The following is a 15,260-nucleotide window of genomic DNA, read 5'->3' as shown; positions in this document are numbered from 1 at the left end:
TTAACTCATGGACGATAAGGGTATCAGTGGTTACTAGCCATGATGGTCTTCATAGGTGGAGGCAGTACAATTCGAAATACCAGTTGCTGGCAACTGCAGGAGTGGAGGGTGCTCTTTGCACTCAGGTCCTGCTTGTGGGCTTCCCATGCTCAACTGGTTGGCTACTGTGAGAACAGGATGCTGGACTAGATGGGCCACTGGCCTGATCAAGCAGGCTACTCTTATGTTAAGAAAGAGCCCTCTTAGTCATGCTTTGAAGGTCAAGAAGGGACTTTGTTCCTTTTGATTAAAATTATGCTGGTGAAAATAGCATGAATTTAACTAGATCCTGGTGAAAATAACATGATTTGAACTAAATGGTGCTTGAGTGTTCCACATTGCCCCAGTCCAGGAATCATGCCTCTGTGGCAAAGTAGGAACAATATGATTTACCAGTGATGCATGCAAGGAAACAGCCATTGTCCCTTTTTAAATAAGCCTAAGAAATCAGATTTATGTTGAGTGCTGTTATAGTCATCATTTTGGGATATGAGAGCCTGTATTTCATCCTGTATTTTTAAAAATTAAATTACTTGGAAAGCTCAGTATGGAAGGACCATATACAATTGGTTTCTTATATGTTTGCTGCTGCTAGATTATTACATGCAGCTAAATGGAGAGTGGTGATAATTCCCACAATAAAAGATTGCTATGATAAAATATGGGAGTATTCACTGATTTATTTATTTATTACATTTATATACCACCCCATAGCCAAAGCTCTCTGGGCAGTTTTCACTGATGGCAAAATTAACTTATTATGTAAAATGTAGAGAACGTAATTATAGAGAGAGTGTGTTTTTGGTTAAGTGGCCGAATTTTATTGTTGTATACAAGGGTCAGGTCTGGTCAGTGTCTGTATGGGAGACCGCCTGGGAACCATACTTAAGCCGCCTTGGGTTTCTATCATGAAAAGAAAGGTGGGGTACAAAATGTAAAAAATAAATAAATAAGTACGTGGGATAGTTCCAAGCAATACTTATCATTTTTCTATGTTTTTATTTGCTGCATTTAGTTTGTTTATGACTGTATAATAAGTCTGGCTTGAATTGGCAATAACATTCAATCCTTTTTTAAAAAAACCATCACCACATACTTACTTACATTTTAATGTTGATTCAAGGAGCCTGGGAGAAAGAACTTGGCATGACTATCGCATTTAGCAGAGGGATGACCCCGCCGATGAGCTGGTCTCCTGCTCTGTAATAATTCCAAGGATTATACTGATCTCTCAGTAAACTCAAAGGGCATTTTGCCATCAGCATCCCACAGACTGCACAGGACAGCAGCAGAAACTGGAGCAGCAATATTGTGAGTGGCACACTGGCAGCATCTCTGCCTGCCTCAGATCCCACCCAAGCTCTCTCGGGCACACAAAATATTTATGCATCATCCCTTTCAGGATTGCTGCAAAAAAAATGGTCTCCTGTTGCTCCCAATTCTGATGTTTCTGTTACTGGACTCAGATGTCAGTTCTGACCTTTAGGAAAGTCCCTTGACAAGAAGAAGAGGTATAAATCATCATGATTTCAATAATTACTAAGGGAACTCTGCTATATCCTGAAGGCCTCTGTCTGACAACTGGCTCCATGCGCAGGTGCCCAGGTGGAGAAAACCATGTTTGCAAAAATAATCATCACAGATGAGCTCTACACTCTACCACAGTCTGGTGGGAGGAGATCAGCAACAATGGACTGAACTTTAGTGAAGAAAACTCTGCCCAGAGAAAGCCCTCCTGGGAAAGATTTCTGAAAGGCGGCAGGTTATACATTTTCAAAATAAAAACAGCCCTAAATCAGTCCAGCAATATGAGCCCTTTATAGTGTATATCTTGTGTAAATGAAAAGTACAAATTACTAGCATGATGAAAACACAGTGGGTGGAATGCAGTGCTAGACCTACCCAGAGTAGGCCCATTGTAATTAATGGACATGACTAAACAGGTTCATTAATTTCAATATGCCTACTCTGAGTAGGACAAAGTTGACTACCACCCATAGACATTCCACACCTGCAGAGCTTGTGCCATCAAGGGCCATGAAGTAAAGGGAGGCATTGGCATGGTGTATACACGGAAAGGATGCAAAAAGCCTTCCAATGGATACCATTGCGGTGTGGTGTGCATAAACGCATGCGAGGACGCACATACACACACATAGCTGAGTGCCATCTAGCGAAGGAGGAGAGGAAACATACACTTATCAGCTCTGTTTTAACAGGTGATTCAACTTGTTCCCCAGTCAGAATGGTGTCTGCCCTGTTTAACTCAAACTGAAAGCTTGAAGACATTCATCAAGGTGAGCCCCTCAGCGATTACCTAATGGTAGTCTAGCCTTGGGGGCTATAAAGTGAAACTCCGAAGGGCTCTGGACCACCAAAGCTGGCCTCTTGATTGCGAGGAGGGGAGGCAGAGAGTGGAGTAGGTACAGTAGGTGGGGGGGGCAATCTTTGACAGTGAATGTCTCTGTAGTGATTCGTACAATGTCCTGGACCACAACCACACACCATACAATAACCCCACTACTGTTCCACTTTAAACAGTCCTGGCTTCCCGCAAAGAATCCTGGGAAGTGTGGTTTGTGAAAGGTGCTGTTCCCTTGTATAGCTACAGTTCCCAGAGTTCTCTGAGAAGAGGGACTGACTGATAAACCATACTGAGAATTGTACCTCTGTGAAGAGAAAAGAGCTTCTCCTCGCAACTCTCGACACCCTTCACAAACTACCCTTCCCAGGATTCTTTGGGGGAAACCATGACTGTTTAAAGTGGAATAATACTGGAATAAATGTATGCTGTGAATGTGGCCCTGTTTTGACATTTTGCAATAAAAATGAATAGCACATCTTCTGCTGGATATCTGACATGTCAATCCAGTCCAGCCATGCATGGGTCCAGCTCAGTCCAGGCAGAACGCGAAGTCCACACTGCACTTCCCTCTTGGGGCCGCACTTCCCTCCTTCCACCTCTCTCTTACGTCTGCCTCAGACCAGCTTCCTCTGCTTTTTCATCCCCAGGAAAAGGATTACAGGGCAGGAGATTACAAGGAAAATGGTGGGTGTGCACGTGTGTACCTGCGTGCGCACACGGCCTGCTCTTGATGGGGTCATACTCCCTCTGAAGGAGTGGGTTTGTAGTTTGGAGGTTCTCCTGTATCTAAAAAGATCAAAACAGATCAATATATATAAGCTTCTTATGATATATATGCAATTAATTTATTGGATTACTGCACTTTTCTTCCAGGAGCTTAAAGTGGTGTACATGGTTCTTCCCCTCCTCATTTAACCCTGATAACAACCCTGTGAAGTAGATTAGGCTGTGAGGCAGTGACAGGTGCAAGATCACATAGTGAACTTCATGTCTGATTGAGAATTCAAACTCTGGTCTCCTAGATCCTAGTCCAACACTTTGACCACTATACCACAGTGGCTAAGTGTCGTACAAGATTAAAACAGCAAAGATTCACCTCCTATTGAGAGACTGTAACTCAGGAGAAGAGTACATGCTTGGCATAGAGAAAGGCCCAGATTCAGTCCTTGACAACTCCAGTTGAGAAAGGTTCAGACAGCATGTGATGGGAAAGATCACTGCGTGGGACCCTGGAGAGATACTGCCAGTCAGAGTAGACACTATTGGGCTACATGGACAAATAATCTAACTCGCAGAAGGAAGATTCTGCCTTTCTCAAAAAGGAACTGCAACTATGCTCCAGTTTATCTCATCTTTCAAAAACATGTTCCTCATTTTATTGTATTTGTTTAACAGGATTTATATATCGCTTAATCAGAAAAAACACTAACAAGCCAATGCTTCTCAAACTTTTTATTTCCCCATGGACCACTAGAAAATTGCCAAGGGTCCTGATGGACCACTTAAGGGTTTTTCTCCCTGTTGTAGCAATGGTAATGCACCGTGCTAGATGCTGTGCAATTTCTAATTGTATTTTTAATGCTTTTATTTCTTATATTGCTGCCCTGGGCTCCTGCTGGGAGGAAGGGTGGGATATAAATTAAATAATAAATAAATAAAAATAAATATCGTATGTTATTGCATTAAAATGCAAGTTCTACAGAATTCAAATAATTTGAATTCTGTAGACCTTAAATATAGAGAACATATTGATTCCATCAAGGAAGCCACAGACCTGAACTTACAAGATCTGAACAGGGTGGTTCATGACAGATGCTCTTGGAGGTCGCTGATTCATAGGGTGGCCATAAGTCGTAGTCGACTTGAAGGCACATAACAACAACAGCAAACAATATGAGAAATAAAAGATGCAATGAAAATACAATTAAAAATCAAAATGAATATTCAATGTGGACATGCCAAGGACCACCTGAATGATGCTTGTGGAGCACCGGTGCATACATTGTTAATTGTCCTGTTATTTGTCAGATGCTCAGCGTGAAGTCCTGTCATCACTGTCAGATATGCAATGTAAAAATCTTGTTCTTAAAAAATCTCATGGCAAAGTACTTAATAAAATGAACCTGTTATTGGGATGACATACCCTTATCCTTTGTATTTCAAAAGGCTATAGATCTACCTGGATGGCAGTGTTGTTGGTGTGAAGCTGTTTTGCTCTGGAGATGTTAAAGATTGGAATTGTAGTTTAACACACGCAGAGCCAGGAAGTCTGTGTTAGCCCCTGTCTTTTACAAGCAACGATGAGTGTATGGGGAGGCTCGTTTCCCAAGATTCATTGCTACTTTGGCTCTCATGCCAAGGTCCACCATAGTGGATCAAGAAATAAGAAATCCAAAAACCATAGTTATTGCCTTAACAGCCTGTGTTGATGAGGTATATTAACATCTAGCAAAAATCTGGTTGTGATAAAATGATGCATACAGGTTATTCAGTCCAGAGTCACTAGGCAGTCACTTTCATCATTTGTGGCTACTTTCTTTGATGACTTATATGAAGGGAAGATATGTTACAACAGAAGCATCCAATGAGTTACATTCCAAATATACATTGATTTCATTGATACTGTGCATCAGATGCCAAAATTTAAAATAGTATTTTAAGAATCAAATGATATTTTTAGTTTTTGTTGTTAAATACTCCTTTTTATTCAGATCAGGCCTGAGTACAATAATGTAGCACTTGGGCATGAAGATGCAGCCCAGAAGCCCAGCACTGGAGGCCAAGATAGAGAAGACTTGCACGGCTACCATGTATTTCCCCTTGGTGCTCAGGTAGGTGGGCACAAAGGAGACCCAAACACTGCAGAAGACCAACATGCTGAAGGTGATCAGCTTGGCTTCATTGAAGGCCCCAGGCAGCTTCCTGGCTAGGAAAGCCACCATGAAGCAGATGGCAGCCAGAAAGCCCATGTAGCCAAGGACACCATAAAACATGGCAACAGACCCTTCGTTGCATTGGAGGATGATCTTTCCAGGCTGGGAGTGCATGTCAGAGTCAGGGAATGGAGGAGAGGTCCCCAGCCAGATGGCACAGATGACAACTTGGATACTGGAACAGGAAATGACAATGGAATTGGCCAGACTCTTCCCCAGCCATCTTCTCACCCTGTTCCCTGGCTTTGTGGCCAGGAAGGCCAGCACCACTGTGATGGTTTTAGCCAACACAGAAGAGATGGCAACTGAGAAGATGATGCTGAAGGCTGTTTGTCGGAGAAGACAGGTTGCTTTCCTTGGCCGGCCAATGAAGAGGAAGGAAGACAAAAAGGAAAGCAGGAGGGAGATGAGGAGGATGTAGGAGAGGTCCCGGTTGTTGGCTTTGACTATTGGAGTTTCTAGGTATTTAATGAAGATTCCTAGCACAAAGCCTGTGGTTAAGCATAAGAAGAAGGCAAAGGAAACAAACATAATCCCCAAAGATTCTGCATGGGACAGGAATGTGATAAACCTGGGGACACATTGATCTTGGTCCTTGCTTGGATATTGATCTTCTGGACATTTGGTGCAATGGTCTGCATCTGAAAAGAGCAAGAGTGATTCCAGTGTCGCCAACATGTATGTTATATCTACATTAGTTACTCTGTTGATCCAAATGTAGCCTCCACTCCTTCCCCCCCTCACATTGTTTTGGCTTATATGAAACTTAAGTGAGGACTATAATTGTGTCTCTCTAAAGAAGCCTCTCAGCAACCAACTGTTCCCACAAGCCTCCATTTTGGCGCACGGTGGGTGAAGGGAGGCCCAGAGCAGGCTTTGGGCAAGTAGAAGCGTTTGAAGTAGTGATTATTGGGTGGGAAGGAACCCAAACTGCAGCTGTTCCACCCCATTCTCTTTGGCTATTCCTTAAGGAGGTGCACTGCAGTTTTCTATACGGTCATTTGAAGTCATGAGTCTAGAAAGAGGTTTGCTTTAGGCGAGCTCCTTTCAGGCACCTTGATCTTTTGCTAGTTTATATTCGTTGCAGTACTCTCCTGTAATTCATTGTACAGTTGATTGTTCCCCCTCCAGACCAGTAATTTTTGCTCAGTAGATTTCCCCCTTATAATTCATTGTACAATTGATTATTCCTCCTCTTTGTTTTCCCTTTAATTGTCCGCTCATAATTAATTCTCCTTGCTTGTTTACCCCCCTCTTTGGAATTTACTGTCTAATTGGTTGTTCCTTCCTGTACTTTTATACATTAACTATATGTCTGATTGGACACTTTCTTAGTTCTTTTACTTACTTATTTATTTATATATTTATTCATTTATTACATTTGTATACCGCCCCATAGCCGAAGCTCTCCGGGCGGTTTACAACAATTAAAACATTAAAAACAAATATACAAATTTAAAAACACATTTCCTGTAATTGATTTTCAGTGAATACCTATTCCCCGCAGTAGGGGTGTGGCCTATGTTTGGGTCAATATGATATATCTGTATTAATTTGTATTCCATAAAATATATGTTTTGAATTGAAATTAAGGATCCAAGTTTCAGAATTTCTGAAAGCAAAACAATCTTTCGGAATATACATCCTGAAGAATCTTTGTCCTGCCCTGCAAAGGCCACCCTGTTCCAGAAAGCGCTGTGATTCAGCGGCAGAGGATTTATTTTGCCTGCAGAACTTCCCACATTCAATACTTGGCATCTCTAGATAGGACAGAGACCCATGTCTGACAACCGGTAGAGACAATGCCAGTCAGAGCAGACAATGCTGAGGTAGATAGACCAATGGTCTGACTTAAGAACATAAGAAGAGCCTGCTGGATCAGGCCAGTGGCCCATCTAGTCCAACATCCTGTTCTCACAGTGGCCAACCAGTTGACTCTGTGGGAAGCCAGCACACAGGACCCGAGCACAAGAGCACTTCAGTTTCCAGCAACTGGTATTCGGAAGCATACTGCCTCTGACTGTGGTATGTTCTTAAGGGCTTCCTTTCCCTCTGGAATCCCTTACCTTCCTGAGCCGAGATTGTCCCTTCAGCACACAGAGCACAAGTGTAGCAGCAAAGTGGCTTTCCTTCCTGAATCACCTTGACGTATCCAGGGAGGCAATTTTTGGTGCACCTTGAATGAGGCAACATCTAATCGTAAAGAGAAGGAAGATCAAAGAAAAAGAGGGGTGTGTTGGGAAGCCTCAGGACTGAGCTGGAGACTTGGAAGCCACCTGCGACTCCAGGGCCGGTGCCAGTCATGCTGGGGACCTTGGGCACCAGCCTGCCCCGGGCCCTGGCACCCGCACGCATGCATGCCCCACCTACCTACCTTGAGGTGAATGCTGCCCGTGCTGTGTGTGCATGCCTGCCATCAACCAAGATGGCAGCAGGGGCATCAGCCCCTTAGGGAAACCTTGGCCACCATCTTGGTTGATGGCAGGGTTGCTCCCGCAGTGCAACCAGAATTTACCTCAAGGGAGAAGTAGGTGGGGCATGCAGGTGGACATCACAGGCCTGCGTGGTAGTAGGGGGGTGCCTGGGACTTCCTTCTCTGTAATCCATGGCAGAGTCAGGAGCTGATGCTGCCACGGATTGTGGAAGGGAGCTCTACCCACCCACCCTAAGGAGGGGCCCTTCAGGAGACCCTTGGGCCCTCAGCCAGGGCCCGACCTGGCCACCCTCTGTCGCCTGCCCTGCGTCATTCCCTTTACTTCCAGGACTGCAACCACTTCCTCACTTCTCCAGCCATGTACACATTTAGCACAACCCCTAAAGTCTTTAACGGCTAAAGTTTAGCCTCTATAGTTTGTTTTTTAAACAGATATGACGTACTGTTCCACACGGAGCGTGCACAAGGTCCCAGATTCAGTACACAGTCTCTCAAGGTAGAGCTGAGATTGGGAAGGACCCCGCATCCTGAAGAGCTTCTGCTCACCAGAGCAGACAATATTTCTTTCAGTTTTATTTATCAGGGAAGTTCTGGCCCACCCTTCATCCCAGGATCCCAGGATGAGTTGCAATACAATAAAACAGTCAGCGTTTCAACAGATCTGAACAGGATTCGGAATTGTTTTACTTTTGTGGATGTTTTTATTGTTCAATCAGTTCGGGATGTTTCATGGGAAGAAATTCATAAATCAAATATGAATAGACGAATCAATCATTGGACTCAAAATAAGGCGGCTCACTCTGTTGTTTTACTCCAGCTTTTGCAGCTGGGAGCTCCGTTCACTAACTGTCCTCGGAGTCCCTGACCTAAAGTTGGCACAGCTGCACGGAACTTCAGCCTCATGTATCATAGTCTGTGTATTAACAGCCTGGCTGAGGAAGCCCATTCTCTGCCCCCTTTCTCTCTGTATATTGAATAAGAAATTATTTATTTATTTAGACATTTATTAATCACCCACCAATCATGTCCTCTAGGTGGTTGATGGAATTTGTTAATCTAAAATCGGAACAATGAAATTAGGGTTGAAGAGGCATATGTCTGTATCTGTGTTGGAATTGCTTTTTAATATGTTTTCAAACCTTTTTTAAAATGTTTTTAACCTTTTTTTAGATGTCATGAAAGCTTTTTGAAAAAATGTTTTGTTTTAATGTATTTTAAAGTCTGTTTTTATGATGTTTTATTTAGTGCTTTTGTTTGCTGCCCTGGTCACCTGCTGGGAGGAAGGGCGGGATATAAATCAAATAGTAAATTAATTAATAAACAAAAATAAAATCAACTCCCCTGTTTTTCCTCACCTGGTTAAGCCCCCTAAGCCACACAATGGGATCCTCGTCAATGCTGAACTGTTTCTCTGGGGATGCCTGTTGCTGTTGACGCCCAATTTTAGTTGAAGCAACTGAGGTGTTAGGCCACACCACCCACGTCAAAATATCCAAGTTGGCTGCCAGTTCTCCATTTCCATCCAAATATACTCCATTAATGGAAGTATTATAAAAGGCAAACTTTCTCAGAAAAGGGTGGAGCTAAAATGACAGAGAAAAGGAGACATGGGTGTTCTGTCCAAAGGGCATCAGCCTTTTGGAATTGTGCTCCTTGTCTTTAGTTTTCTTGATATTCATTTCTTTTTAAAACCACCTGTGTTTTCCATTCTTGAGTCCCTTCATCCTGTTTCAGCATTTTGAGAAAGGCTACCATTCAAGTCACAGCTGGTATAGCATGGTGGGGAGGAGAGCCTGGCTGGGAGTCCAGAGTCTGCGAGTTGAAATCCCCGCTCGTGTCTCCTGGGGGTCAAGGGCCAGCTAAAGATCACCCCACAGTGAGTGGCTCAGGGGTTATGTACCCTGCCACCTGTGCAGCCGTGGGCAAACTGCATAGTCCCAAGGAGCCCAGTTGCCCCCCAGCTGGCAGTTGCGGATAAGGAAGGGGCTGGTTTGTGCAGCTGTGGCAAGCAGAGAAGGCCCTAGCCAGCTGGGGAGGACTAGCCTCAGAGGGAGGCAATGGGAAACCCCCTTGGAATACCGCTTACCATGAAAACCCTATTCATAGGGTAGCCATAAGTTGGGATTGACTGGAAGGCATTCCATTTCCATTTTACCATTCAAGTCAGTAAGAGGGGGTCACCACCAATGTGGCACCCCTGGGCGCCAGTGCACTTGTCAGTGCCTCCTATCGTGCCCACCTCAGTAAATATCCCTTCAAAAGTTGACAATGCATGTGCGACTGTTTGTTCTTCCTGCTAGCACTGGCTTGGCCTCTTCTGGACCTTGTGTTCTGTGCTGGATGGGATGATGGTGATCTTGGTGTGGAGGAACTCTCTGTAGTTCCGTTGTCATGGACATATCACTACCTGGTTGGGTTTAGACTCACTGGGACTCAAAACCTCTGCAGGGGTGGGGGACCAATTAGGATGGTCCGCCCCAGGAGGCTGATGGATCCATATGGTTTCCTGAGAGCTCTTGGGGTTTTTCCTGTCACCTCGGCAGGCGATTCTGTTGAAGCTCTGGCTGACCTCTGGAATGGGGAAATGGCCAGGGCGGTGGACATGATCGCTGCTGAGCGTCCCCTCTCACGAATGGAGCCAAACCAGCTCCCTGGTTTACCAGGGAGCTGATGGTGATGAAACAAATGAGACGGAGACTAGAGCGACATTGGCGGAAGACTTGGAGCGAGTCTGACCGAACACGGGCTAGAGCCTATCTGAAGGCCTACTCCATGGCAGTGCAGGCAGCAAAGAAATTATTCTTTTCAGCCACCATTGTGTCTGCGGGGAGCCGACCAGCAGAGCTGTTTCGAGTGGTCAGGGGTCTCCTACATTCTGGCCCCTGAGAGGGTAATATAGACCACTCATCAGCCCACTGTCAAGAATTTGCACGACACTTCGCAGACAAAATCGTTCAGATTTGTTCCGACTTGGATGCTATAGTTGATACAGGCTCAGTGGATGTAACTTTGGCTCCTGCTTGTCCAATAATAATGGATTCTTTTCAGCTTGTACAACCCGAGGATGTGGACAGGATCCTTGGAGAGGTGAGGCCCACCACATGTCTGTTAGACCCTTGCCCTTCCTGGCTTATTAAAAGTGCCAGAGGGGGCCTAGCCGAGTGGGTGAAGGAAGTGGCCAATGCCTCCCTACAACAAGGCAGAGTTCCAATGTGCCTAAAGGAGGCAGTTGTATGGCCTTTGTTGAAAAAGCCCTCCCTGGACCCCTCTATTCTGGATAATTATCGACCAGTGTCTAATATCCCATTCCTGGGCAAGGTAATAGAGTGTGTGGTGGCCTCCCAACTACAGGGATTCCTGGATGAAACGGATTATCTAGATCCATTTCAGTCTGGTTTCAGACCTGCTTATGGGACGGAGACGGCTTTGGTCGCCTTGGTAGATGACCTACGCAGAGAACTGGACAGGGGGAGTGTGTCCCTGTTGGTTCTGTTGCACCTCTCATCGGCTTTCGATACCATCGACCATGGTATCCTTCTGGGTCGCCTTACCGGGATGGGACTTGGGGGCACCGTTTTACGATGGCTCCGTTCCTTCCTGGAGGGTCGAACCCAGAAGGTGGTGCTAGGGGATTCCTGTTCAACTCCTTGGCCGTTGGCCTGTGGGGTCCCTCAGGGTTCAGTTCTGTCCCCCATGCTATTTAATATCTACATGAAACCGCTGGGAGAGGTTGTCCGGAGATTTGGGGTTTGGTGCCACCAGTATGCAGATGACACCCAACTCTACTTCTCCTTTACACCTAATTCCAAGGAAACTGTCTCGGTTCTAAACCAGTGTCTGACAGCAGTGGTGGACTGGATGAGGGTGAACAAGCTGAAGCTTAATCCAGACAAGACAGAGGTGCTCCTAGTCAGTCGAAAGGTGGATCAGGGAATAGGGGTTCAGCCTGTGCTGGATGGGGTTACAATCCCCCTGAAGACGCAGGTTCGCAGTTTGGGTGTGCTCCTGGACTCAGCCTTAAACCTGGAGGCCCAGGTTTCTGCGGTGGCCAGGAATGCTTTTGCACAGTTAAGATTAGTGCGCCAACTGCGCCCGTTCCTGGAGTAATCCGATCTGGCTATGGTGACACATGCCTGAGTTACATCCCGCTTAGACTACTGTAACACGCTCTATGTGGGGCTGCCTTTGAAGACTGTTCGGAAACTTCACCTGGTGCAATGAGCTGCAGCCAGAATGTTAACTGGGGCTGGTTACAGGGACCATACAACTCCCCTGCTGCAACAGCTCCACTGCCTGCCAGTCTGTTTCCGGACACAATTCAAAGTGCTGGTTATGACCTATAAAGCCCTATACGGCTTAGGTCCAGGCTATCTGTCAGACCGTATCTCCCTATATGAACCTGCCCGGGCCCTGAGATCTTCAGGAGAGACCCTTCTCACGATCCCAACACCTTCACAAGTGCGACTGGTGGGGACACGAGATAGGGCCTTTTCGGTGGCTGCCCCTAGGCTCTGGAACTCCCTCCCTAGGGAGGCAAGAATGGCCTCCTCTGTGCAGTCTTTCCGCCGACAGCTAAAGACTTTTTTCTTCCGGCAGGCCTTTGGAACTGAAGGCTTTAAGGGTTGTGACTGAAGAGGATGCTGTATGTTATTGTTTTGCCTGTATGCTCCTAAACTAGGTTGCAGTATTTTAAGAGTAATTGGTTTTAACATCTTAATAGATTAATCCTGTTTTAATGTTGATTTTATGTTTATATGTTTTATATTTTTATAGGTTCTTAATGATGCGTACTTGTTTTTATCTGGAAGCCGCCTTGAGTTCCAGTTTGGAAAAAGGGCGGGGTATAAATAAAGATTATAATAATAATAATAATAATAATAATAATAATAATAATAATAATAATAATAATAATAATAATAATAATAATACATGGGACATGCCCCCATAAACACACCCACATTTAATTGGATGCCAAGTTTGGATGCCGACACTCCCTTCCATTCTGAACAGAGGAGAGGTGCAAAGAGCGTCTGTATGAGGACGGCAGTGACTGAGAGGTTGCAGAATAGATTTTTGTATCATTCCATGGAAAACAGACACGGCTATAAGGTTTGAACTGGCTCTTAACAACGCCAGCTATTACTGGCAACACAAGAAGCAGAAAGGAAAGGCCAAAGAGAAACGAAACTCACTACCTGAAGTGGCTTCAGGAAGGCCCAGAGCTTGGAAATGTTACTTTTTTGAACTACAACTCCCATCAGCCCAATCCAATGGCCATGCTGGCTGGGGCTGATGGGAGTTGTAGTTCAAAAAAACTAACTTTTCCAAGCTGTGGGAAGGCCACTTTCTGTCCCTGGGCCAAGCTACATTAACCTCGTAGTGGCTTGTTCCTCTCAATACAGTGGGTATCAATGAAAAGTTGTTGCTTATTTCAACATAATACAGGTGCCTTTTCCCTACTGATAAAGTTGCTGATTGTGGGAGGGAGACATGCCAGTTTTGTGGTCCAGCCTCTCCTCTTTAAGATGCAGCAGCCTTTTTGTGTCGTGCCACACATCCCACGGCAGCCAATTTGTGAAGGGGAGCCACTGTACTTTGTATTGTTTCCCCCAAAATTCAAAATGTTCCCACTAGACCAGAGAGGTGACTCTAGCCAGTTAGATAATAAAAGAGCCAAGAAATCTCTACGGCATCTGCCCAGTCTGGAGACAAGGGAAGGGCAGGCTGATCCCATCAGGCCTCCCATGTCTGAGAAAACTCCTATGCAAATGCTGTAGAGCCCCTGAGGGTGGTTCACAGCAGACTCAAAGGAGCCATAGCAGGTGCTGAGCACAGTCCCACCTTGCCTAAAAGGGGTGGGTGAGTCTCATAGCTTTCCCCATGTGCTAGATGGCCTCTGAAGCTGCTGGAGGAAGGTCCGAAGGGGGATCTGCACAAGAAACCCCAGCAACTGCAGCTGCATCAGGAATCTGCAAGATGCCAACAGGCTGCTCTGCTTGGAAATGTTCTCAGTTCCATAGAAGAGGGCAAAGACTTGTCATCTGCTGCACCAGAGGGCAAGACTAGAGTCAATGGGTCTTGGTTGAACATCAGGAGGAACATCTTGGTTCTAAGAGTGGTTTGATAATGGAAACAATTGCCTAGAGGGGTGGTGGGCTCTTCCTTCCTGGGGTCTTGGTCTTCAGACAGAGGCTGGTCAGAAATCTGTAGGCTGGGGATTCCTGGCCTACAACCTCTCCCCAACACTATGATTACAAATTGTCATTTACATTGGAGTTAAAAGGAAATACCTGCCATGGTTGTAGCTTCTGAGGTTCCAACCTCTCTCCTCTACCCATCATCACCAGCCTCTTGGATCTGGAAGAGAATGCAGCATTTAAACAATGAGCCACGGCCCGGACACTGCTGTAAATGTTGTAGTTGTCCTGAGACAGAGTTTCTGCAAGCTCACCGAGGGGCAATATCTGTTCACATCTTTCTTGTTCTTTCACAGACAACACATGCTTTGAACAGAAACAATGAAATGCTTTGTTCAAGTAAGGAGTGTTGTGAATCCGCTCAAAATCTGCAAGCTTTGGAGTATTCTTTATCTGGATTAAGAAGGAAAAAAAAAGGTGGCTGTGCTGGAGGTGTAACCTACTGTCAGACAATGTTGAGGCGATGTCCCAGAAAGCTGTTGTGATCCAGACTTTCCCTTCAGTGGCCTCTACCAACACTTTGAGTATTAGATTAATAAGGAATATTCCATTGTAAAAAGAGCGAGTCTCTGCATGGTAAACAAATACTCTGACTTGTCTCCATGTGAGATCTGAATCAATGGTAATTGACAATTCAGCCTTGTTCCGTTCTGGGATTCTTTGTGAGATGGCAACACAAATGCCATTCGAGGTGAGCATGGGTGTCAAGATCCTCATGAACCTTTCTCCATTGTCATTGTCTGGAGCAAAGAGACCGATCCACGTCCATCTGAAATGCAGGAGCAACTTGACAATCCCTGCATACTTGTATTCTTCCTTTGGGACCATCCGGTAGAAAAAAGGGAACAGAGTTTTATCGCCAAGGTCATGGGATACAAAACTGTAACTAACCTGGTAAGGAATGGAAAAGATTAGTGTTGCCTTTGTTTTCAGGACAAAAGTCAGAAACCTATCAGCCTAAACAAGGGAAATGCGTATCATTAGGATGAAGGATCAACCCATACATCGCAAAGATAGATGCACCCCAAGCATGAAGCTTTACTTTTCTCCCTAGGAATGAAAGGTTATGTCAGAGAAAGGGAGAAAGGAGGATCAAGGACAAAAGGGGACACCTTTAACCCCTCTCATCACAACTGATGAACTTTTAACTAACGTAATATATCATATATATCATCATCATCATGGACTGCCTTCAAGTCGATCCCGACTTATGGCAACCCTATGAATAGGGTTTTCATGGTAAGCGGTATTCAGAGGGGGTTGACCATTGCCTTCCTCTGAGGCTGGGAGGC

The 15,260-nt window shown here is 45.1% G+C and overlaps 1 protein-coding gene across 1 annotated transcript; it reads right to left on the bottom strand.

Moving 5' to 3' along the window:
- Nucleotides 1–5,067: 5,067 nt before the first annotated feature.
- LOC133378974 (vomeronasal type-2 receptor 26-like) lies at nt 5,068–14,796 on the bottom strand. Its single transcript, XM_061613588.1, has 3 exons — nt 14,062–14,796; nt 7,404–7,530; nt 5,068–5,978 (listed from the first exon to the last, which is right to left on the bottom strand). Exons 1-3 carry the CDS (start codon nt 14,794–14,796, stop codon nt 5,068–5,070), a joined length of 1,773 nt encoding a protein of 590 aa, XP_061469572.1.
- Between the last annotated feature and the right edge of the window lie 464 nt (nt 14,797–15,260).

This window comes from Rhineura floridana, chromosome 3, assembly GCF_030035675.1.
Source record: "Rhineura floridana isolate rRhiFlo1 chromosome 3, rRhiFlo1.hap2, whole genome shotgun sequence".
NCBI lineage: Eukaryota > Metazoa > Chordata > Lepidosauria > Squamata > Rhineuridae > Rhineura > Rhineura floridana.
This window is presented reverse-complemented; position numbering and strand designations above follow the sequence as displayed.